Raw genomic sequence first — 23,587 nt, 5'->3', positions numbered from 1 at the left:
CGTGTGCATTTAATCATTCCAGACTGTTTTACCTTACGCTGTATAAATACAAGTCAACTCATACTGGTGAGCTGTTTAAGTTCAGAACATAAGCATGATGCTCTGAAGCAATTGCAGCTGTTTCTCTTGGATGTTGCCTTTACTCCAAAAGTACTGAAATCTGATGTGTAAGTCGCTGATCTGAGTAAAACGTGTTACCCCTTGCCTTTCCCCATCCTGCCTTCTCTAAAGTTTTGAAACACAGGAGGTACCTGGTTGTGGACGTGACAGTGAAATGTTTGCACGGGTAGTTGATGACAGCTGTGTCTTACAGAGATGTCGTCTAAAAGGACACAGGCTATACTTGAGAATAAACTTTGAGTATCTGGCAAGTTCTCTGGTGTGGATGATTGACGTAAATCAGGAACAAATCAAATAGCTAATTAATCCCGTACAGTACCCTGATCCTTCACGGCAAGGTCAGCTCTCATGTCCACCCTGTCCTTTTGTTCTTAAATTCACTTCAGGTTTTGTGATCTCTTATTTTTGGAAAAAGTAGGTAGTTAAGAAAATTTGCCTGTTCTTTTTCTTCAGGAATAAGTACCTTGTAGGTAACTCAAAAAAACCATGTACAGCTTTTTGCTGTTGGTATTATTACTGTTACTAGTTTATAATAATCTGTTGGTTTCTTCAATAAAATAGTTGCACAGGAGGCTTGGTTTAATTGAGTTACAAAAGCTTGTGGCGATAAGTCATAGATAACGGATTCCTAGACTTACTGATAAATGAAGGATGGTGGTTAACCTGTGGTTTGTAGAATGGTGGTCTTACATCTAAAGCATTGTCTTATCTCCATGTTCAGCATGTAACTCAGCCTTGTAGGGTGGTTTAGCATTGCACGTACACTTCCAAGGGTACCAGAGCTGATAGGTGGTTTGGTTTTAATTCTAGTGAAAAAGATTTTTTGCACTCTTAAGTTTCCAAAATGAGAAAGCTATCAATAGTTTTGATCTAATTTCTTCCGTAAGGAATTTTTTGTGCTGAGTCCCTGTAAAATTTGCATCCAAATCTTGAAGGAATTTTAATAATGTTACATTAACCTTTTTCGTATGCATAAAAGCATCTTTAAAGGCCAAGAAGCCAGTTATAACTTAATTAGAAGGACCTTGTGACTAAAGCAGCCATGTGTGCTTGCCTCGTTCTATGCAAATTAAGGTTGCCTGTTGGACTCAGCTGCAACTTGCAGTTTGGTAGTTCAGGTTGTGGGAAACGTCTATCTGATATCTCACCAGTTTAACAAGTAACCAAGTAAATGGAGAAAACAGTTATGTTTCCTTCACAGATACGAAAACAAGCCAATGTGAGTATTGTGTTCTCTCTTGCCCCGTTATGATTTACCTTGTTGTCCTAGTCTTTCACCAAAATGAGCTCATCTTTTTAATGAAGATTCTTTGTTATTTGCCCGTTAGGATCCTGATGCGTTAATTGATCTTTTAGGAGACATTGCCGTAGGCTTGGGGAGTAAATTGAGTGTGCACTCTTTAACAGCTTATCATACCACTTGGATGCAATTAAATGTTAATGTGGTTTGTGCCCTCAAAATCATTATGTGTTGGCAAGTCCAGGCACTCATCTACAGTCCTGCTGCTAATTTGTCCTTCAGTTCCTTCTTGGTGTTCTGTTCCGTAAAAATGATAGAGCCTTTTCTGGGCTTCAGACGTGTAGAACTTTGGAGTTGCAGTGCTTGTTAGAGAGTGGATCTTAGCTAGTTCACGGTCACACCATTTATCTAACAAAGTGTGTGGGTCAGTCTGTGGGGCAGGTTCTAGGAACACCTGTTTTCCTGTCCAGAATATGTTCAGTAGATATCCAGGAACAAGAATTAAAAAGCAGTGCTCAGTGTGGCTTCACAGAAGTACCCGTGCCTTTTTTGTTCATTGTAGGTCATTCTGTAGAGAGCTGGCAGTGTCATCAGTGAGACACTTCCATCGGGCAGTTGGTACCTGTAGCTGCAATGGTCACTGGCTACAGCTAGGTCCATGAAAGTGGGCCTCATTCATTGAGCACATTAAAGTCCGCTTAACTGTGACAAATAAGCTTCAAGGGAAGCCTCTGGGTAGGTTGGAAACTTGAGCCCTTTTCTTCCTTGAAATCACTGCCCAGTGCAAATCTGGAGGTAGACTTCACCGTCCAGAGAAACTGAGTCTTGTGATGTTCGGAGACAGGAGTCAAAGGAAAGAAAGTTGTTTTGCAAATTGCAACCATCCGTACATGTTCTTTTTAATCTGGAGGGTCTTACCTGAGAAATTTATTTAAAGCTAAGGAAAGCATTCAGCTAACACACTTTGCTTTTTAAATAGGATAAAAGTGCCATGTTGCGAGGTCACGAGGCAAACTGTAATCTCCCAAGCGTTCTTCTGACCTCAGAAGCAGTTCAGCAATAAGGATTGCTGGACGTGCTTTCTAAGAAAAAAGTAGTGTCAAATTCCAATCTTCTATTGCTTGGTGATCTCCTGTAGAAAGGCTGACATCTACCCAAGAAAATGAAATCTAATTTAGGTAAGGGAGATATTTTAATGGAATTATTTTTCTTCACAGGAGTCTGTAACAGACTACACTACACCTTCTTCTCATCCTAACACAGTGGCTACTAGCACTACAAAAATGGAGGAGACTTTGGTGACGAACGTAAGTCTATTGCAGTGATCGTCTTGACTTTGAAGACAAGAAACTGTTTTCACACTTCTTTAAAGCACAAAATAGTGCCTTCAGTAAACAAGTCACTAGGGTTTCTTTCATGTTAACTAGCTGTGCATTATTATCCAGTAATCTTACTCTGAAGTACCTTTGGTTTGATTAGCACCTGTTCTGGAATGCTTCAGGTATTTCTCTGTCCTTTGAACAACCACAGTGAGCTGAGAAGCACAGAAAGTGGAGATGTTTCTAAGGACAATTCTAAAAAAACAGAGACAGGCATAAGGAAGGAGCGTGCTCTCAGCAGCGCTTGAGATTTGAACCTGGTACCAGTAGCAAAACTCTGTAGGTGAGTTTGAAGAAAGGCTTTTACAAAGAAAGCAAGTTTGAATGGTAGCCTGAGATCACAGCAGCTGCATGTAAAGGGAACAGCTTCATGGTTTGTGAAAGCAGACAGCAGGCTTTCAGGTGTTTGTTGCTGCAGAGATGAGATGATTGCAGTCCTCAAAGCCAGTGATCTTGACTGTGTGGACATGGTGTAGCGTTTGAGAGGACTAGCTGGGTTGTGGCTTGTAGTGAAATCAAGTTTGTCTTGAGTGTGCTGGGGTGTCAGGAAGCTTGGATCTTGTGTTTTCTGTTGTTTGAATAGTAGAAATAGAATTAGCTCAGAGTTGTGTCACTTGCTGATTGCGGGAAGAAAGGATCATCAAGTAGGATCTCAGGTTTTTATGAAGATGTCATGTGAATTCCATCTAAAATTCTTGTCAGCTTACTGCAGCATCCTTGAGTCCAGTTTTGAAGCAATACCGGTTGAACTTCCTCTTCTGCTGGATTTTCTCATGGTGGTGTGGTTTATGCCTTTGGTGGTTAGCGTGAAAGACTGGTTCTTTCAAATTAATGTTGTTAGTGTACGTTCTCCTGTGGCATATTCGAGTTGGGTTTCCAACACAGGAAAGAGGGGCTCCTGGCCACAAAGGATCTTTGCTATCACCTGTTTCAAAGCTTCGGTGACTCAGTCTTTTGGGTTAGCCGGATCTCACTCAGTGGAAGTCCATTAGCTGTGCTCTGAATGGAGAAAGAGTTAGAAGTAATAGGCTGGCCACTACTACAGTACTTTTGATACATTTCATTTAAAACTTGGAGAAAATCCATCAGTGTTTTCCTAGGCAAAGATAGCAGTAGAGTAATGTCACATTTATTTCCTAAGTTTCACCTCTTTCATGTTTTGAAAGAGAAGATAACTGAATTCAGTTATTGGATGGCAAATCTGTTTTGGTTTGTTCAATGGTCCTGTGACTTTGGAGGTTTATAGCTTCCTCTCTTCAGAAACTGCATCTCAGAGCTCAAGGTCATGAAGCCCCATGTACTGTATTGGTACAAAAGGGGACAAACGTGGCTTGGGAAGAATTTTTGCATATCAATAAACAGCAATGTTACTTTAAAGTAAATCCCAAAGAAGAAAATTGGTATTTGTTTATGCAGAAGACATGGATGCTTTAGAACCTTAGCCTTCAGCCTTTTAACGAGTGCTTAAAAGCATCTCAGCACTTGCTGAATGGCCTTTCCCCACCTACCAGATTTTCACTTTATTTCATCAAAATCTCCCTGCCAAATGCTCAAGCCTTGAAAAAAATGTAACTTAATAAAGCTTGAGCTTTGCTTTTCTGGGGCTTTTGTAGTAGACGTAGTTAGAATGTGATGTGTGTTGCCTGCCTTTCAGGTGCCCCTGCCCCACACCCTTCCCCTCCCTAGGAGGGAGACTCTACAACAGAGCTCCAGCCTAACTCCAGTTTCTCCCGCTACCGTCGACCTCACCCTCAAGGTATGTACCACATCCCTCTAAGGGTCATTTTCTTGCATGCAGGGGAAAAAGTTAATGGAGAACTTGCTGGTGAACCTTTTTTTTAGAGCCTTCCTTTGTTTCCTCTGCTGAACTGCTTTTGCATATAAACGGATGGCTGAAAGACAAGACTCTATCAAAGGATGCATTTAAATTATAAATCTCTAACCCCGTTTTGCTTTAACACTTGGCATCTCAACCAGTCTTGGCTCCCATTGCCCTGAAAAAAAAGATCCTTGCGTTTAAGCATTGTTCCATAGTGTTCATGACAAACCATCAGAATCTGACCGAGGTTTTTTGAGAATTTAGCTTAAAGTGAGTTGCCAGGTTTGGTATTAAAGGCTGTCAGGAGCCGCTTGGTAAGCCGAGCTTGATTTCTTCCTAGCCGTAAGGTTTTGGTGCAGCGAAACCGTGGTTTTGAGTTGGATGGCTGAAGTCCTAATCAGCGTAGGTGGTGTGTTGGTGTCTAAGAGGGGCAGCTTGATCAGCTAGTCAGAAGGTGTTTTTGTTGTGTTATAAATGTCCTGTTGTTTTCTGCTCCCCAGAGTAGAGCAAGTGTGTAGACTATTTTGATGGTGTTTTCCCATTTTGTTGGGTTTTGTTTTTAGTGTGCATTGTATAACTCACTAACACAGAGGTAGGCTCTAGCTTTGCTACTGTATCTTTAGAAGGTTTTGGTCTTTTTTTTCTTTGGTGTCCTAGATCTGCTTTGTGATTGTGACTGCAGGTGACTGAACCAGTAGAAATATTATTGCTGCTTCTAGTATTGAGGAGGAGTGATGTTTCAACTTAGTTTCTCTAAATTTTTAAAAGAAGAAAGGAAACTAGGGATTGGATGCAGAGCTAGCACTATGGAGAAACTTGCCTGTCAGTCCCAGTGAGACTTGATCTCGCTGGCATGGTTTGACAGCTGCTTGCTCGTGTTCTCTACAGATGATGATTATTAATGATCTCTTGTTGAATCTCTGCTTTTCTTATGTTAACACTTTATTTTCGAAAAAACTAGACCAGCAAAAAAATGGGGAAAGGGCTGGAGAGGGACAAGTAATTACACAAAACTCTCATTTTCTATTGCATTCTTTTGTAATAAATTACCATAATCTGACTTTCTGGCGCCTGAAAGTATTTTTCTAAAATAGCAGTCTCCAGCTGTTCAGCAGCTGGATATCTGGTTCACATGTAATACAGGTAGGAAAGTTACTGTAGCGTGATGCTGCAAAGAATGTGACGTTGCTCAGTTACAAAGCAAACTGCAGTGTTTGTGTCATTCATCCTGCAGTTTCTTTTTCCGCTTTCTGGTGCAGTGATTTGATTTCTTCCTTGGTGGATGGTAGATTTTGGATGTGCGCTAACAAAATATGTCAAAGATTCATGTTTTGAGGCTACCTTGAGGAACACTCTGACCAAAGTCTGAATGGAAGGGCATTTGGAAGCAGCTTTGTCTCTTAATTTCTGTATTCCAGCCACTGGAGCTCTGCATCCTTTTTGCAAATGCTGAAGTGTGTTTTGAAGCACCGAGACTATCACTTTCCTAACAGGCTCCAGACAGAGCAGACCTGCTCTTTGTCACCCTCTTCAGTATAATCCGTGCTTCTTGTAAAAGATACTTTTGGGGCAACAGAGAGGACAACATTTCCTTCCTTCGCTTTAAAGAACAAAATCTCCAGGCTCTGCCTCCATAAAGCTAAAAATCTTTCCTCCATCCGCTCTCACAGAAAGCTGTCTGTGAGGAGACTTGGCAGGGGAACTCAGACACAATAGCTCCCACTACTCGGCGTCATTCTGCCAGGGTGTAGGTATAAGGTACTCACATGGAAAGGCTTGTTGGGATCTCTTGTTTCCTCGGAGTAACTTTGCTAAAGAAGCCTTCACTAAGGCAGACATCCTCTTAAGGTCTGAGTTGATAGGACTATGGGCAGGTAAGGAGCTGAGCAAATAAAAATCCAAAGCAATCTTAAATGGAGCTGTGTGGCCCTCTTCCATGTTCTGAGGCTCCGTCTAAAATTCCTGTGTAGGCATCTGGTCCAGAATCTGACACATTTCAGTTTTCTTTTTCTGATGTCTTAAACTTTGGCATACTTAAAGGTACGTATTTGTATTGGCATATTTGTCTCCAGTTAAGTTCTTGGGTAATGCGTACAGGACCATTATTGCGATGTGAAGGCTCCAGTGGGTCCAGGGTGAAGAGATGCCTCAAGCAACTGTGATCTCCAGCTTGTGATCTCCAGCTTGTGCTCTCCTTTTCCCATAACTGAGCGAGCAGTGAAGTTACAGCACTTTCCCTAGCCTCACTTAATTTAGGGCCTCTTACTCCATCATCTGGTCTGTAGATGGTGCTGCGTAGGCGCTCCTGTAGTACTCATCTCTTTTGCATCTTTGTCTGACATAAGAAGTTAGAGATGGTCAAGGAGCTCTCTAAAAACCAAAGCTGTTAGAAAACTCAGGAGTCTGTATGCCCTTTATTGCAAATTGGAAAATGGAAGACAAAATGCAGTAGGTAGACTCTAGTTTTTGCTATCAATCGTTTGTCTTGGACATTGTGAAAGTCACTGATCATAGTAGAAGCTTCTACACATTCTCTGAGACATTCAAACTTCACCTTCTCTTAATACCAATACAGTACAAGACTGTGGGGTGTTTAGCAGTGCCTGTGGGGTTCAGAAGGGAGCTTGTAGGCTTACTTGTACTACACCTTAAGCAAAATCTTTTCCAGCAGATTAGTAACAAATTTTGAAGTTTGCCCTATCTGCAAGAAACAGAACCGGTTTGGAGGAAAATGTTGTGGAAGGGAAACAGAGAATGATGGTCTCAAAAATGAAAATAGGTGACTTCCCTCCAAATGATTTAATATGTAATAGAGTATCCCACCTCCCCTTTATTCTCTTGAGGAACTCAGAACTCCACTTCCCACATGGGTATGTTTTGATCATCTGTTACCCACTTGTTTGGATATTGCTTTGCTTTGTTATCACTTCTGAAGCATCTGGACAAATAACCTAAGTCATGTTTGGTCTGCCCAGACTATGCCTAACTCATGTTAAACAGGGTAGGGTGAAAGTATGACTTTCAGAGACTGCAAATCCCGGCTAGTGGGCTCTGTTGATCCAGGCAGTGAGGTCAGATGTGGTGGTCATACATATTTGCCCCTTTACGTGTACCATTAAAGACAGCACCTGGCTTTGAGAAGCTTACAGCCACTGGAGGAGCAATTTCAGCCTATGACAGCCAGCTCCGAGAGCAAAACCTTTGTTCCGGTGGGGACAGCTGAAAGTTGTAGAGAAGTCTGTGAGGCTCTGTTAGAGCTCTTAAATTAGCGAGTGTAATAGCAGCCCCTCAAAAGCATCAGAGTTCAGATTTGGCATTGCATGTTTACTGTTGCAGTAACCAGATTGTTATTGGTGTGGTAAAACAGTAATTCTTTCCACTTTCGGTGGAAGAGAATTGTGCACAGAGTATTTAAAATGAAGTTTTATCTTCCTTGCTGGGCAAGACTTAACTATTAGAAAAATAGAGGAGCATGAAGCATTTTTAGCATTAACGTAAAGCAGTGCACCCAAGCGGTGTCAGCTCCTGATTGCTTCTGGAACAGCACTTGCTTTGGGAATATAAACTTGACTATCATGTTTACTGAAGCGTGCGTTAGATATTTTTGGTGGTTACTCCAAGTGGATGACTTACCAAGAAAGTAAAGGGCTGTTTCATTTAAATGGCTCAAATAACTTGTAAGTAAAGGACTTCATGGAAATATTTAGAGGTTTTTTTACTTTTTGTTTGCTCACTGTGTCTTTTGCTCTTCATGTCAAACAAAACCAAGCCAAGTTACTGTGAATTCTCTTTTGAGCCTTGAGTGTTAAGATGAACTGTGCACGTGTGCAGTTGGACCAGATAAGACGCTCCAACTTAAGCCCATATGCTTTTTGCATGATCAGTTGCACGATTATGGTGACTTTTAAAAAAGAGGCTCGCATGAAGCCTGAATTGCCTTTTGAACTAAAAAGAATTGTTTAAAGAGGAAGACTGTTGGACTAGTGGAAACTTCCTAATAAATGAGGACATTTGTTTTCTTTTAAATAGATGGAGTCTGCACGCAAAGCATGGGAGAATTCTCCAAATATGGGGGAGAAGAGTTCGCCAGTGACCTCAGCAGCATCTCCCATCGCTGGTGGCAGCGGCAGTAGCAGCAGCAGCAGCAACAACGCTGGGCCAAGCAGTGGTACTTACAGCTCTTTCTCTAGTGCATCAATGCCTCCCATTCCTGTGGCCTCGGTCACACCGACAACTTCGCTGTCAGGTACCAGATGTCAAGGTTGTAGTATCCTGTTGTACTGTTTATGGTTAATGGTTCCGAAGAGATTAGATTCCCTTTGAAAGTACATTTAATGCGCAGCTAACAGGAGTTTTATATTAGTATGAAAACGCCAGATCTGAGCAGCAGCTTCCCAAATACCTTCTAATTAACAAGGAGACACTTCACCTCTTTCACTTCAGTCAGCTGAAAAGAATATTAAGACGACATCTTTCTGCCTAAGCTTCTTACATGGGCTTGAAAGAGGAGGTAAACTTCTCCTGTTGGCTGCCTGGTTGGTTTTAGTTTGTTCAGCTGAATGAAGGCAAGCAAGTAGATTTTGGAGAAGATGGTAGTTGTGATATCCAGCCAGTTGCAGTTCTACTTTCATTTGGCTCTTAGGTTTTGGTGTGAGCTGTCCAAAAGCCTTTGCACTAGGCAGAGCAAGAGCCCAGCTGCTTTTCACAAACAGTGCTGGTTTCCACCTTGGTCCTTTGCAGCAAACAAAAGGTGATACATCTGGTTAAATCTTCACACCTTGGAATATTAGAACATATGCCCAAATCTCAGAAAAAGACCTTCCTTTGGCTCTCGACTGTGAGAGGCACAACCACTGTATGTTGCAGTATTTTGTTGCATAACTAACCAAGATGTCTAGTTCAGTCTTTTCATACGCTCCTATACGTGAGAAGGGAGATGTCTTACAGTTGCAGCACTTCCTGTAGTGAACTCAACAGAATTGTCTGCCCTGCCCATCTTACGTTGATGGAAACAGCTGCATTAAGTTTCAGTGTTCTTTACCAGTTGTGGCTGTGCTTGGGTATCTGTCACAAGCTGACCACTGGAAGGTGAGGCTTTGAAATATCTTTAGCTGGTTTATGATGTTTCGCTTGCTTCTGTCCTAGGTGCTGGAACATACACAACCTCTTCACTGAGTACAAAGACTGCAAGCACCTCCGACCCTCCTAATATATGTAAAGTGAAACCGCAGCAGCTGCAAACAAGCAGCCTAGCTTCTGCCAGTCACTTTTCCCAGCTGAGCTGCATGCCATCCCTCATTGCCCAACAACAGCAAAGTCCCCAGGTCTATGTGTCTCAGTCTGCAGCAGGTAATAGTGTTTGTGGCTGAGAAGCCACGTGTCTGCTTTTTTGGAGTTCTGAAGCTGGAAAGTTGAGTTCGGTTCTGGTTTTATCTGCGGTAAAGACAATGTTGGAGAGCGTTCTGTAAGCAAATATCCGCTAATTGTTTCTTACTCTAAATATGCACGTTTCTATCAGTAAGTATAAAGATAATGCTCTGCTGTCAGCTTGTTGAGGAAAGTAAGTCTGAATCTCTTGATGTACCGTTTTTCTGTTGCAGAATTTTGAATTGCTGCTTAAGACCACGAATGACTTGGTCTTGGCTTCTTTTCGAATTGCTACAGTAGTTTAGAATTGTGGCGCTTTTCTTTAAAGAAAACCCTACATATAGTTAACCTCAGTTACATGACGGTACAGCATGTTCTTCCCTTTTCTTCACCCAAGTGCCTGTTTTGGCCAGAATCTGAGGCTGGTCCCCCAAGAACTGCATGGGACTGTGAAGGTGCATATGCAAGAGTGATGGCTTCTGGGGGTGAATTGGAACAGATACCAAAGCTGGTCAGGCACCCAGCTCTTCAGTTCTATTTCTTCTCCCAGTCTCTCTGGTAGCGTCACACTGAAAAGTACTGCATCTCTGCATGGCTGCATCTCTGACTCTTAATGAAAGCCTTTTTAGCAGGGAGGTGTTTGGAGTCGGATACTAATTGTATTGCTCTTCCTGAGGTACTGCAGCTCAAATCCCAGCATTTTATATGGATACAAGTCATCTCTTCAATACCCAACACGCGCGTTTGGCACCACCTTCTCTTGCTCAACAGCAAGGCTTTCAACCGGGGCTTTCTCAGGTATTTGGGGATTTCTTTTTTCGTTTTTTGTTCCCCTCACTGTTCATATTGTCGCTAAAGATTACTAATGAGATAATGGGAGCAAGGGGGAGTGGGACTATGGACTCTGCAAAACTGAGGTCGTGCCTGTCCTTGCCATTTCATTCTGGTACGTGCAGGTGGTGTTTGACCTGCTGTTCCTGAAAATGAAAGCGTTTGTCATGAAAGTTAAGAGAATAAGCTTTCACTCACAAATATACTTCATGTAAAAGTAGATATTTGCGGGAGTTGTGTATGCGGCTACGTTAGTGCAGGCTTGTTCGACTTTCATAGTACAAAACTGTACGCAATCTTACGCAGTTGTGTGTTTGCAAATCTAAATGATTCATTTAGTGTCTGCTGCTTATTTACAAGGAAAAGTGGAAAATTCAACTAGAAAGTAGTGTTTTGAATGGGACCAGTACCAGTTCTGTGTGCAGCCTTGGCTTTGACATTCTTTGCTTAGTTTTTATAAAGTTACACAAATGCTGGCACACGTTTAACTGTAACTTTTCTACGTGACTTTGAATAATGGTTCCTTCTTTATGCAGCCTGCTTCAGTTCAGCAGATCCCCATTCCCATCTATGCACCTCTGCAAGGACAGCATCAAGCTCAGCTGAGTTTAGGAGCAGCACCAGCTGTTTCACAAGCCCAAGAGTTGTTCAACTCCTCCTTACAACCTTACAGGTAGGTTGCATATGCAGATTTCTTCAGTTTTGAGTGGCAGAATTTCTAGAACTTGCTTCCTTGCAGACTTGTGTTCTGTGCTCAATAGCTGCCTCATCTTTGTGTCTTCCCCAAAATCTCTTTTGTCCATTTGTCTGGCTGAGAACTCTGTGTGGGTTTTCTGGTTAGTCTGCACGTGTGGATGTAGTTGTGAAATCGTGGGTTCAGAAATGATGCATGGTATTCGTATCTTCAGCAAACCAGGCTAAAAAGCAGAAAACATCAGTTTTTCTGTCCCTTCCAGTAACTTGTGTTTATTTTCTAAACAAACCAACACTGGTGTTTTGAAACACTTGGAAATCCTAGTTGAATCCTAGTTTGAATCCCATAGGTGGTAGAAACTTAATTTCAGGGTGTGTTTTAGAATAAAGGCTTCTGTTTGCTTCAGAAGATAATAGGAAGAACAGTATGTCTCAAATGGTATTGACAGCCAGACAAATTTCCCCTGTGAGCCTCTCCAAAGCTTCCTTGCAGTTCCTATCCAGACTGATTCATAGTGGTATAATTCTGACAAATTTAATTAGTTTTACTTGGAGAAAGTTTCTTTGGATATTTAATTACAGGCTTTTGCATATGCTGTAGAAAAACCTGCCTGTTGCAGTGTAGAGGGCTGAAGCCACAGAAGGATTAATTGATTATGTGTGCCTCCTGACTATGCTTCGCTGAATTTGTGGGACCAAATATTGCTTGTCCTGCCACAGCTGACAAAAATTGCTGCAAACAGTTGGCTCGTTGCAGAAACACAATCAGCCTGGCACGTGGTTCAGATTAAATACATGCCTCTGGCTGATCTGGTCACACACAAACCTTGTATTAATGGATTGTGGGCTCTGCTGTTTAGAAGGGTATGAATCCTTTTCTGCTCATCTTTAAAGGCGCAGAGGAGGATAAGCTTTGAGAGGTACAGGTTACTGGTTTTAAAAAAAACTTGTATCAATGGCTGTATTGAAGATAATCCTCTTCATATGTTGGGGACAAGTTTCTCCAGTGCTCTGAGTGCAGCTGTAAGAATGTTTTGCAATGAAGGAAAGATACAGAACAAAGCTAACCCAGGTGTTTGTCAGGCAAGCACGTGGCCACCACGCTAACAGATTAACAGGGATGGTGCTTTGCTGATACATATCAAACAAATGATAAAGTGTGAAATGTTTTTTACCTCAAAAACGCTCCCCTTCGAGCTGAAAAGCTTTGAGAGGGACATTTATTTAATAACTCCTGATTCTTCAGTCTGAAGGTGGCTATTCAGCAGGCTCTTAATGGAAATGTTTGGGTAAATACCCCTGATGGACTCAAACAACATGTCTGTGCTGCTTTTGCTGTACTGGTTTTGGTCTTTGTTTTTTAAACAAGCTGCAACTTCCCCCTGCTGGTGACGAGGGAATTTAATTTCTAGTTAAAATTAAAGGCTGTGATGTTTGTCTGTGTTACTGTTTTGAAGCCAAAACATTGGAAGCTGAAATTGTCAGCATCCAGTGATTTAACTTATAAGTATTGGAAGTTGGGCTGTGTTGATCTGTAAAGCCAAAGGAACAAAGCCGTTTACTCTATGACTAAGTAGAATTACTCGTATGTGGTGCTACCCCACCATCGTACCTTATGGCACAGGAGCAAAGAACTGGTAGCTTCTGTATGTTACAGTTAAGTTATGCAAAACCTGTTTAGCATCTGCATCTAAATAGCTCTGTGTGCTTTAAGATTTAAATAAAGCCTAGTCATTTTTTCCTGTGGCCTTTAGTAGCATCTGTTATTTTGTTGTGTGCAGAGTAAATAGGAAAATCTATACCTTTTCTCAGGTGAAAATCTGTTTAATAGAGCTAAGCATTCTAATTCCATTTAAAGACTATAACCTGTGTTGTTAATTCGTGATGTCTCACTGTTGAGCTCTGACTGCATTTTTGTGTATAATGCTTCAATCTCTTGCAGATCCCAGCAAGCTTTTATGCAAAGTGGTTTGTCTCAGCCATCACCGGTAGTTCTGTCTGGTACAGCCTTGCACAACTTCCCAGCCGTACAACACCAGGAGCTTGCTAAGGCACAGTCAAGTCTGGCATTTCAACAGACTTCTAATACACAACCTATTCCCATCCTATACGAACACCAGCTTGGTCAAGCTTCAGGACTGGGAGGCTCTCAGCTTATTGATACTCACATTCTCCAGGTAGGAGATGCTCCAAAGTGCAAATTCTCTGCAAAGGTTTGATACAGATAATGCAATAATAAAGAAGTGCCGCTCAGCTTAGCGATCATTACGTGATAGTCAAGGTGCCAGGAAACTTCAGATGCCTGGAAGAGAATGTTCTTTTAATTCATAAAGGCGCATTAGCATAATCTCTGAATTGAGGATTGTTCCCCGAGCTACAGGGCTCCTTGCACTTCTGTCACTAATTGGAGCTTCGGGTTTCATTTCTGTTACGGTAGGGGATAAAGGGCTGTTCTACCACATGCAGGTGAGAGCTTTATCACAAACTGAAACCTTCAGGTTGTCAGCTTCTTGTGCTGTGGTTTCTAACTGCAAGGGTCGAAGTACAGAATGATGTGCTGTGCTGTCTCAGAACTGCTCTCCTAAGTATTCTTTATGTAATGGTGCCTCTCCCCTTCCTAGGCCAGAGCTACACTCACTCAGGCTTCAAATCTGTACTCTGGGCAAGTACAACAGCCTGGCCAGAGCAATTTCTACAACACTGCACAGTCTCCCAGTGCTCTCCAGCAGGTAAACTATGGCATGGTAAATTTCCTGAATTGTATTCTTCTTAAAAGCATGTTGTTGAGATGGTTTTTATGCGCTGGGGCTGAAGGTTAAGGCTCAGGCCATCTTTAATTCTTCCAAAATGCAAGACTGAAAACTGGTAGCAAAGGAGAGCTCCTGCAGCAGCACTGAAAAACTGAATTGCTGAGAAGCTGGATGGCCTACAAGTTCATGTTGATGATTTGTTCTGGCACCCTTCTCTTAAATGGTTCATTTTTCAGTGACAGGCAAAGATTTAGTTGGCACAGTGATGTTGCCAGTTGATTGAGGCATATGCTGCCTTTATGGGCAGCATATTTATAACCTTTTGGTTAGTGATGGTGGAGAGGGGCAGACAAAACCCAGGGGCTTAGTGCAGCCCAATTGCTAACACCAAATCTCATTGAGGTGAAACCTCATTATTATAACAGCCTACTTCATGCACATGAAAAGTTGCCAAGGCAGAAATCTAGGAGAGTCTTTAAAAATTGGATCTTATCTGTTGGAAATCTAACATAAATAGTGGCCTTCGTGTATGTGTTACTGGTGGGTTTGTACTTTTTTTCCAGGTGACAGTACCTTTGCCAGGATCCCAGATTTCTCTGCCCAACTTTGGATCCACAGCACAGCCACTTATTGCCCTACCCCAGTCTTTACAACCACCACTACAGCACACGCCTCCACAAGCGCAGGCTCAAAATCTGAGCAGACCTGCACAAGTAACCCAGCCTTTCAGAGGACTGATCCCAGCAGGAACTCAGCACAGCATGATCGCTGCAACTGGAAAGGTGACGGTATTGGTAGATCTGCGGTACAGAAACTAATACAAAGCACAGCTGTGTGATGTTTTGTAGAACCAGCACAGCAACCCAGGCTGACTCTTGCATCTAAAAATCTGCCTTGACTTGAAAAAGTAGAGAGGGAAGATAGAAAAGTCAGTTAGGCTTAGATCCTTAGGGGCTGGAATCTGTGCATTTTGTAAAGGTTTAGCTGAGTTTTTGTAGCTAACTTGATAGCAGCCCATTTGCACTGTAGAAGTAACCTAGTCTGATCATGACTTCCTGGACTAGTAGGATATTTCATGTAGAAAATAGTACAGAGAGTTGTTAGAGCAGCAGGCGAACAACGCTATGCTGGTTGGGTGTAGTGGCACTGGCAGGGCTGGTCTCTGGTTCTGGTCATGAATGTGTTTGTCACTTTGTTCTGGTCTCATGCTGGAGCAAACTGTATGGGATCAAGTCTTCCCAGTGCAGCAAACTGGAGTTTTAGGAGCTTCAATGGACTCTCTGTCAGCTGTGACCTTAAACCAGAATCAAACTCTACTAATGTTGCTGGGAGTCTGCTTTTCTAACTAGCCCAGCAAGGTGTGTGCTGAGAACTTAGCTTATGAAGGAAGAAAATGCTCTTTGAGTGACAGCTCCAGTAAGGAGATAACACTGAAGTGGTGCAAGAAACTTGAGTATCTAGGAGGGAATTCTCTCGTTTATCTAGAGCTGCTGCAGTAATTGCTAATGAGGGGATGTGGGGAGCTGGCTTCCAGTCACAGGGTGCCTTGTCTTCGATGGTATCGCAGGTTTCTAGGCACCTGGGATATTTGGATAGCGTGCAGCACAACGCAGTTGCAGCGTACTTTCAGGTGGGCAGCGGGTGGTAACGCTGGACACAAGCACAGCTAAGCTTGCTGTCAGATACAGCAAGGTCTTTCCCCAGCACAGGGAGTAGTCTAGCTCTGGAGCTGCATCTGAAATCCTTACAGCTTGTGGTCTAGATTTTAGGGTGTGTTTGAGTATAAAATGCCCCTGCTGTCCCAATGGTTTGCAGCTGTGGTAAGAGAAATTTCTTAGGCTTGGTCAGATCTTGGACAGTCATGGCAACCAGAATTCCACATCACCTGGATGAAGTTGTTGTCCGGAGTACGTGGTGATTTTTGTACCATGCGGTGTCGTAGGATCTAGCCAAACTTCTTCACCTTTATAATTTTTATGAGCTCATCTTCCAAGAGCGGTGTACAGTTGCTGCTACAGTTCTTACTTTCAAAAATGATTGCTCAGGAAGCACTGCAGTGGGATTGGTGACCTTAGGTGACTTTCCTGCCCTGTGTTCAGTGTTCCATCGTGTTCCTGCTAAAGAAACTGAACTTAGAACAACCACTCACTTTTGTCTGATTTATTGTTGCTGTTGTGCTTCATGGCTGTGTGTGGAAAGATAATGTTCCAGCGACTAATTTATCTGCAAAATAATACGCGAGATTCATTGCTCCAGTCAGAGTCTGGAGACTTTGTGTGTGAATGACAGCTCCATTTTTGCTGTGCTTTTGTTTTTTTCATAGAACCAGATTATTTTGTGGCATTCTTCAACTTTTTTCAGGATTATATCTAAATATTTTCATGTAATAACTGAGATGGGGAAGGAAATTTTGACCCTGAAATATTTTTTTTTTTTAAGGCCGAATATGTGAAATGAGTCAAATCCCCTTTCACTATGCAGGAAGATCAAATTAGAAAGCCAGTACTATCACTGGAAGTGCCAAATAGTGCAGGAAAGTTGTACATGCCCGTGGTGCTGGGGTTGTCCTAATTATAAGAAGCTGTTTGCATCTGTCTTTCACCTCCACTTAAGTGACCTATTTTCATTGAGAAAAATGTGAGGTAAATGTCGTTTACTAACGCAGTTCTTTGATCTGGAATTGACGCACCAATTGCTGTGTCTTTCAGATATCAGAAATGGACCTGAAGGCCTTTGGAGGTGGCATTGATGTTAAACCTGGAACACCACCAGTTACTGGTAGAAGTACTACTCCAACCTCCAGTCCCTTCCGGTAAATCTCTTAAGTTCAAATTCCTTGAACTCAGAACTAGAAAACGTACCTAGTCATGCATGATGAACCAGTTCTGAAAGGTATGAGGTGAGGGGCTACTGAGGTAAAACACGATGCTTAATCCTAGCTTAAAAGCAGCATTCCAGTAGTCATCAGGTCTGCTATAGTTGGCCAGAAGTACATAGCTCTCAAAACAGTAAAAAAATTTTGATTAAATGAAACTAAACAAGTCACGTAAAATAACCTGGGATTGTATCAGGAAAACAGAAGTGGTAGGGAAGATGTGCTTTGGGATGAAACCCTGGCAGTTCATCTTAATTGGGGCGCTCAAGGTAAAACCACTTGCAAGGCTTACACCACGGTTTTGGTGACAACTCTGTTAGATACCGAAGAACTGTTGCAAGACCTGTAAGCTTCTCGCAGTGCAGTCAGGAAGATGCTCGCAGGTTTGCTTGGTTAATTGACAGAGTTAGCAGAATCTCGCTTGTGCAGATGCGCTTCACAGTAAACCTGTTGGGCTGCTCGTGGGTGAAGTTACGAGAGGGTTGAAGGGACGTGAAAATGGAACTTTGCTACGAGGTAGTTTTCTCTTTGGAAGCTGCGTTCCCATGCACTGTAACCGTATCTGGTGGCTTTCACCGTAAGACTGTTCAGGCATTTCTAGTGAAGTAAAAATGAGAGTTTGAACTCGGTGCCGAAGTCCAGTACTTCACGTAAGAAAAAAATGGAGGGGTGAGGAAATTCAAGAAACTTGAATTTGCAAGCTAGTCAGCATTTAGGACAGGTGACTGGATGGTATCTTGGAGATTGTACACGAGATGTCTCTTCTAGCCACCATAGCAGGGCTTGTCATCATCTTTTGCTTTTAAGTGTAAAGGTACTGCGAAGATGAACAAAACCATAATAGACCTCAGGAGTTCAAAGGGAAAACTAAAGAGGGACTTCTTTAAGCTTACCAAACGTTGGTGTGTGAGTTGCGCTGGCATCCTTGCCACTGGTGCCCCGCTGTCGATTTGAAGTGAAGGAGGTGTATCGCCTGCACGCTCTGCATGAGGACGCTGCAGGTCGAGCTCCTAAAGAAGGCTGCTCGCTCTTTCCTGAGGGCTGTTCGGTGCCCTTCCCCCAGATAATCCTTCAGCCTTCATTTGATTCATGGTGATTCGACACCTCTTAATTTGCAATGGAGGGTCATGGGCTTAGCCAAGTAAAATGGGGGGAGAGCGTTCTCTCTGAATTCTTGAAATGCGTTCAAGTGCGTTTTGAAGCATTTGACAACGGGTCAGAGTGGAAGCAGCTGCACATGGCAGCTTCTGCTGCACATGCTTCATCCCTGCTGTGACAAGCTCTGAACTTGACACGACAGAGCAAACAGTGTAAAGGGGTAGGACTTAACATAAGGTAACGGGGCAGGAAGGGGAGCATGCTTTTAAGATCATTGTTCATGTTATAAATACTTTAGGGAAGGGCCTCTCTCGTACAGACCTCACCCTGGAATCTTTCCATATCCTGAACATTTCTGATTATGGTTTCTCTTTGTAATCTTGAGTTCTGAGTTTGAAACTAACAGCAGATATCTGATACCAGCTTCTCTAAGAGACTATTTTTTCTCCCTCCGATGTTGAATTTCTAGTGAACCTGTAACTAAAGGCAGAGGTATCTGAATGAGAGCAGCGTGATTCTAACTGGTGTTCTTTTCTTTAGGGCCAGCTCTACAAGTCCTAACAATCAGTCCAATAAAATGAACAGCATTGTCTACCAGAAGCAGTTTCAGTCGGCAGCTGCCGCTGTCAGAATGACACAGCCGTTTCCTGCACAGTTTGCACCACAGGTAGGTGACTGGTGGCTTCCTACAAACAAATCCCTTTTCTCTGTGTGACCTGGAGACTCTGTAACTCAGCTGTGGTTCCTCAAGCTTATCGTGGGGAGATACAAAATGGAATCTTTAAAATGAAGTGGTGTGAGAAAACTGATTTCAAGATCAAAGCCCCAAAAAAGTCCCTCTCTGATGTTGCTAACAGTAGTGCAGATTTTGTGGAGTGTTTAATTCCGAGTTCTGTGCACACTGAGGAATTCAATACTAATTGTGAATGATGTAGAACAGATGGATGTTCTGCTGACTTCCCTGTGCAGCTGTAACGCACCTCATCCTGCAAAATCCGATGATTCGGATGGGGAAGGGGAGAAGCTTCATGTCTCAGAAGGGTCCCAGTGCATATTTTAAAAGTTTACAGACGAAGCAGATGTGCAGTTGTTGGAGGTGCAGCTCTGAAGTACCGATGGAGCAGTTCAGGTTGGAAAGGATCTCTGGAGGTCATACACAGTCCACACAAAGCAGGGCTGATGGCAGAGGGGTTGATTTGCTTCTGGCATTCCAGGGAGCGTAGCTCACGAGGGTGGTGCATCCCTGCTACACGAGACTGCAGGCAGGCTGCTAGGGAAACGTAGCCTCTGTGAAAACGTAGGATGTTTCTGTCTCTCGCTTAGCATTTGGAGTGTTTGACTGCAGGGCTTGAGACTGGATTTCTGGATTGCCACTAGCAGAAACTGCCTGGCCTTTCCAGGGCTGCCTTTCACTAGTGATTCCTCCACTGCCTTGCATGGGCCTTCTCCCTTACACCGTGCTCGTTTGCCGTGGTTGGTGTTAATTTCAGGCACAGCAGCACTACAGAGATGTTTTTTTCTGGAGTTCAAGGGTGGCCTCTCTTGTCAAGAAAGTAGGCTTTTATGTTACCAGTTTGACAGCAGAGCAGCAACTTTTCCCCCTTTAAGATAATGCCAACCTGCAATCGAGTTGGCAATTTTCTAATTGCAAAATGTCTCTTTTTGTTGTTTTTCCCCCACTTAGATCCTCTCTCAGCCTAACCTGCTCCCTCCATTGGTAAGAGCCCCATATACTAACACCTTCCCAGCGCCTGTTCAGAGGCTGCCAATAGTACTGCATAGTCAGATGCCGTCTCAGATGACCACAGGCCTTATGAGCCACCCTCATTTACCACGTGTGGCCAGAGGTCTTTGTGGATCAGTATCTGGAGCCAGAGGCAATCAGGCCCAGGCTGCGATGAAGGCTGAACGAGACACAAAGGTTAGTATTTGAACAGCAGTGCTGTTAACACCAGTTCAGTCTTGACAGCTTGTAGGGCAGGAATGTGTCTGCAAATCGTGTCTTAATTAAAATGCCTCTGGACCCAAAGCTGGTAGCCGGGCCTTTAACAGCTGAACACAGACCTTCTCTAGCCCTGTGGTTTTTAACAAGAACTTGAGACTAAAACATTTGTAGGGAGCTTCCTTTCTCGGATGGTCTCGTGGTCAGCGGTTGCGAAGCTGCTGCTGCTGCCAAAGGCAGTCTGACAGCTAGGTCTCAAGAGCCCGGATTTTTTGAATGAGTGGTGACGCCTACACACCTGGCTGTTCGCTCTCATTCCGCATCTGCCTCCCCAGCTCTGAGCAGCCGTACAAACCATCCTGTTCTAGCCAGCCTCGCTCATTGCTGACTCTGGAGACTTGTTTCCGCATGGTTTGAAATGCCTGTGATGAACTCTGTGTAGAATGCAGTAACGTGGAGCACTCCGCAGAAGAGGAGGATGCATTCAGTAGCACGTGATGACAAGAGATACCTGGCTTGTTGAGGCACTTTGGGACCCTTCAGGTTGAGGCAAACTCTTCTTACCCAGACAGGACTGCGGTATGGGGTGTCTGTGTCGGGACACCCTTGTATGTGTAGCCTGTTTTCTGCAGAGCAAGTTGCTTGTATGAAGAGATGGTACTAAGGAGCTCTTTCACCTTCTGTCTTCCATGGTATCCCACACACTGAGGTGTAAAAGCAGAAGAGTGTGTGTTTTTCCTGGTTAAGTCTGGTTGTAGAATTGACTAGCCCTTAAGTTCTAGGTATTTGGTCCATTTAGTTTTCTACTAGCAGCTGATGCTGGTGTAGACTTACCAGGCGGTGCTTAGCATATTGTCTGGAGTCCGTATTACGAATTTAACGTGGCCAGTCGTAGCAAATGCTCATACACCCTCCTGGTTTTCTGAATCCCCCCGCAAACACTGCTCAGAAGAATGAGTTATTCTGGCATGCTTGGCTACTTGTGATCCAGTCATCCAGCCTTCTAGCCTTAACCTCAGGGGATGGCTGAAATCTGTGCAAAAGGCTTAGGAGTCCACCAGGCTCCAGTAAAACCAGATTTTTGCTGCAGTCCTGCACACCAGAGTTAGCAGGTTTGTTTTATATTCTGTTGCTGGTTGAGTTACTTGGAGCAACTACACAGTATTAAAGCCAAGACCTCTTGTTCCAGGCTTTTGCAGTTTTGTCCCCTCCGTGTTTTGTCATCGTCCCCCCTCCCAGCCCCATTTTCTGCAAAAAAAAAAAAAAACATAAAATGCTTAGAGAGATACATGAAGGCTTAGCTTATTGGGGTTCCTTGTGTTAAGACACGCCATTTAAATTTTTAAAAAGGCGTTTGACTGCATTGGGCTTAATCGTGCAGCTTCAAAAACACTGAACTCTTAATGCAACTCGGGCTTTGCCTGAGCCGGGGCAGGAGAGCTGAGTGCTTGGCTGGAAGCGGCTGGTCTGCCCAGGGCTTTGCTGACAAGTGGAAGAACCGTCCAGTGCAGAACCGTAACCGAAACAGGTCGTCACGAGGGCTGGATTTCCCAGCTGCAAGGCAGGGTTCCCGGTGGCAGTCAGAGGAGGGGCTGAAGGAAGCCAGGCCGTGGTTTTGCTGCCTGGGATGAGCGCCCGCGTCGAGTGGGAAGCAGATAAGGCTTCAGCTTACGTGTAACGCAGCCTTGAACCCGCTTCACTTGTATCCCCGTTGTGGACTCTGAAGTCTGTGTCCAGAACAGAGGGAAAAAGTGTGGGTGCTCAGACCAGGTTCTGCTGCTGTGATACAGCCACTGCGCTGGAGAAGTCCCAGGGGAGTGACAGCTGGCAAGGCCTTGGGGCAGACAGTAGTGTCAGGGCTCGGGCACGTGCCTCTGGGCGTGGAGTTTTGCCGAGGAGCAAAGCTTCGGTTTGAGCCTACGGCAGGCAGTGTTTTTGCTTTTTACGCTCTGCAACAGTAGTGGCCTAAACAGACGTAGATAATGCTTCAAACTGTTGTCCTTGATCCTCTTTTCTGGGGTGAAGATTAGGAGAAGCAAGGGAAGCGTAGGCGTGATGTTAGGCTGCTGCTGAGGAGCCAAGCGCCCAGATGTGGCAAAGCCACGGGATGGACACTGCCTTTCCAGGAAAGTCTGGCCACTGCTGTCAGTCCTTCCTCTTTGGTTTAGGAAGTACTTTTGTGAAGTCGCTCTTATTCCGGTGCCCTCTCTTCAGTGAACTTATTTTCTCCCTTTCTTAAGGCAAAGCAGAGAGCAGAGGTACTTCAGTCCACCCAGAGGTTCTTTTCTGAGCAGCAGCAGCAGCAGCAGAGCAAACCCATAGGAGGCAAAGCGCAGAAAGTGGACGAGAACGGGAGCAAACCCACCGAGGCCATTGCTGACTCCTCAGGAGCCTGCCAGGACAAAGCCGAGGAGAAGCCCACCCCTGCGCCGGCTGCGGCCACGAAACCTGTCAGGACTGGACCAATCAAACCTCAGGCAATCAAAACCGAAGAAACAAAATCTGAGAGGCTGTGTTCCTGGGGAGGGGGGGGGAGAGGGGGGCGGGGAGGATGACAGCAGCATGGATTTGTAGCCCAAAGGACGAGACATCAGTCCTCTCCCTGCAGGGCTCCGAACGGCGTAAAGGGGACATGGAAGCTCTCGGCAGTTACAGTGTGAGCTGCTGCGTATCCAGCTGAGCTTCCGGGCTCTTTGGGCTTGTATCTTCTCTCACAGCATGAGGCTGCTTTTGGTGTGTGCACGTTCTACACGTGTGCGCGTGTTTTGGCTTACACACCTGCTTCTCCAAGTGAAAAAAAAATGAGTTATAGCAGTGGTGGGGAAGAAAGTGGTTGTGGAGGCATGTTCCTAGCTGACACGATAAATACTCTTATCTTCTTGAGGCTCTGATCTTCAGCTGCTATTTATCTTTTTATAAACCCGTGAGTGTGAGAACTGCAGATCTGAAGATGGTGCTGGGCCAAGTAACGCGTGTTAAGTTTTTAGCGTCTTAAGAAGCTTCTATCTTGTAACAAACGAGGGATTCGTGTAGCTGGCAAAGTCGCCTTTGCCGCACGATGCCTAACCTACCGTACCGGAGGGTAACGCCGGCGGTGTCCGAGCTCCCTCGGAAGGCAGAGCTTTGCTGGCTGCCGCTGCTTGGATGACAATATACTGTATGTAGATCACCGTATGAAAACGCTGCGTGGCCACCGTGTTCTCTACGCCCGCTCCCCCCTCAGCCGCTCGCCTCTGCCGTCGGAGGGCTCATCGCATCGATAGCCGGGTTTGTTCCGTTCACCTCTGTCCAGCTGTCGTTCTCTGACGCGAGTGATCTTTAAACGGTTTCCAGCTTATGTCTGTATAGAGCAACGAGCACTTAGGGCCGTGCCACAAGAATAAAAGAAACCTGACCGGATTAAAGAGAGCTTTCTCTCAAAGGTGCGTTCTTTCTATCAGAGCTGCGCCGCACCACCTCCCTGCCCACAGCGT

At 44.2% G+C, this 23,587-nt stretch overlaps 1 protein-coding gene across 1 annotated transcript in view; it reads left to right on the top strand.

Moving 5' to 3' along the window:
- Nucleotides 1-22,623, top strand: part of PRRC2C (proline-rich coiled-coil 2C) — a gene marked incomplete at its 3' end in the record, with an annotated part of 54,021 nt that extends 31,398 nt beyond the window's left edge. The window contains exons 24-36 of the mRNA XM_010136265.1: nt 2,578-2,667; nt 4,394-4,495; nt 8,588-8,804; nt 9,704-9,907; nt 10,611-10,723; nt 11,293-11,429; nt 13,392-13,626; nt 14,071-14,178; nt 14,763-14,981; nt 16,908-17,011; nt 18,713-18,839; nt 19,857-20,093; nt 22,355-22,623. Coding sequence (XP_010134567.1) covers nt 2,578-2,667; nt 4,394-4,495; nt 8,588-8,804; nt 9,704-9,907; nt 10,611-10,723; nt 11,293-11,429; nt 13,392-13,626; nt 14,071-14,178; nt 14,763-14,981; nt 16,908-17,011; nt 18,713-18,839; nt 19,857-20,093; nt 22,355-22,623 — 2,162 coding nt within the window. The remainder of the gene's footprint in view (nt 1-2,577; nt 2,668-4,393; nt 4,496-8,587; nt 8,805-9,703; nt 9,908-10,610; nt 10,724-11,292; nt 11,430-13,391; nt 13,627-14,070; nt 14,179-14,762; nt 14,982-16,907; nt 17,012-18,712; nt 18,840-19,856; nt 20,094-22,354) is intronic.
- Between the last annotated feature and the right edge of the window lie 964 nt (nt 22,624-23,587).

Source organism: Buceros rhinoceros, unplaced genomic scaffold (genome assembly GCF_000710305.1).
Source record: "Buceros rhinoceros silvestris isolate BGI_N320 unplaced genomic scaffold, ASM71030v1 scaffold4185, whole genome shotgun sequence".
Taxonomy (NCBI): Eukaryota; Metazoa; Chordata; class Aves; order Bucerotiformes; family Bucerotidae; genus Buceros; species Buceros rhinoceros.
Note: the sequence above shows the minus strand (reverse complement) of the source record. Positions and strands in the feature narration are given on the sequence as shown.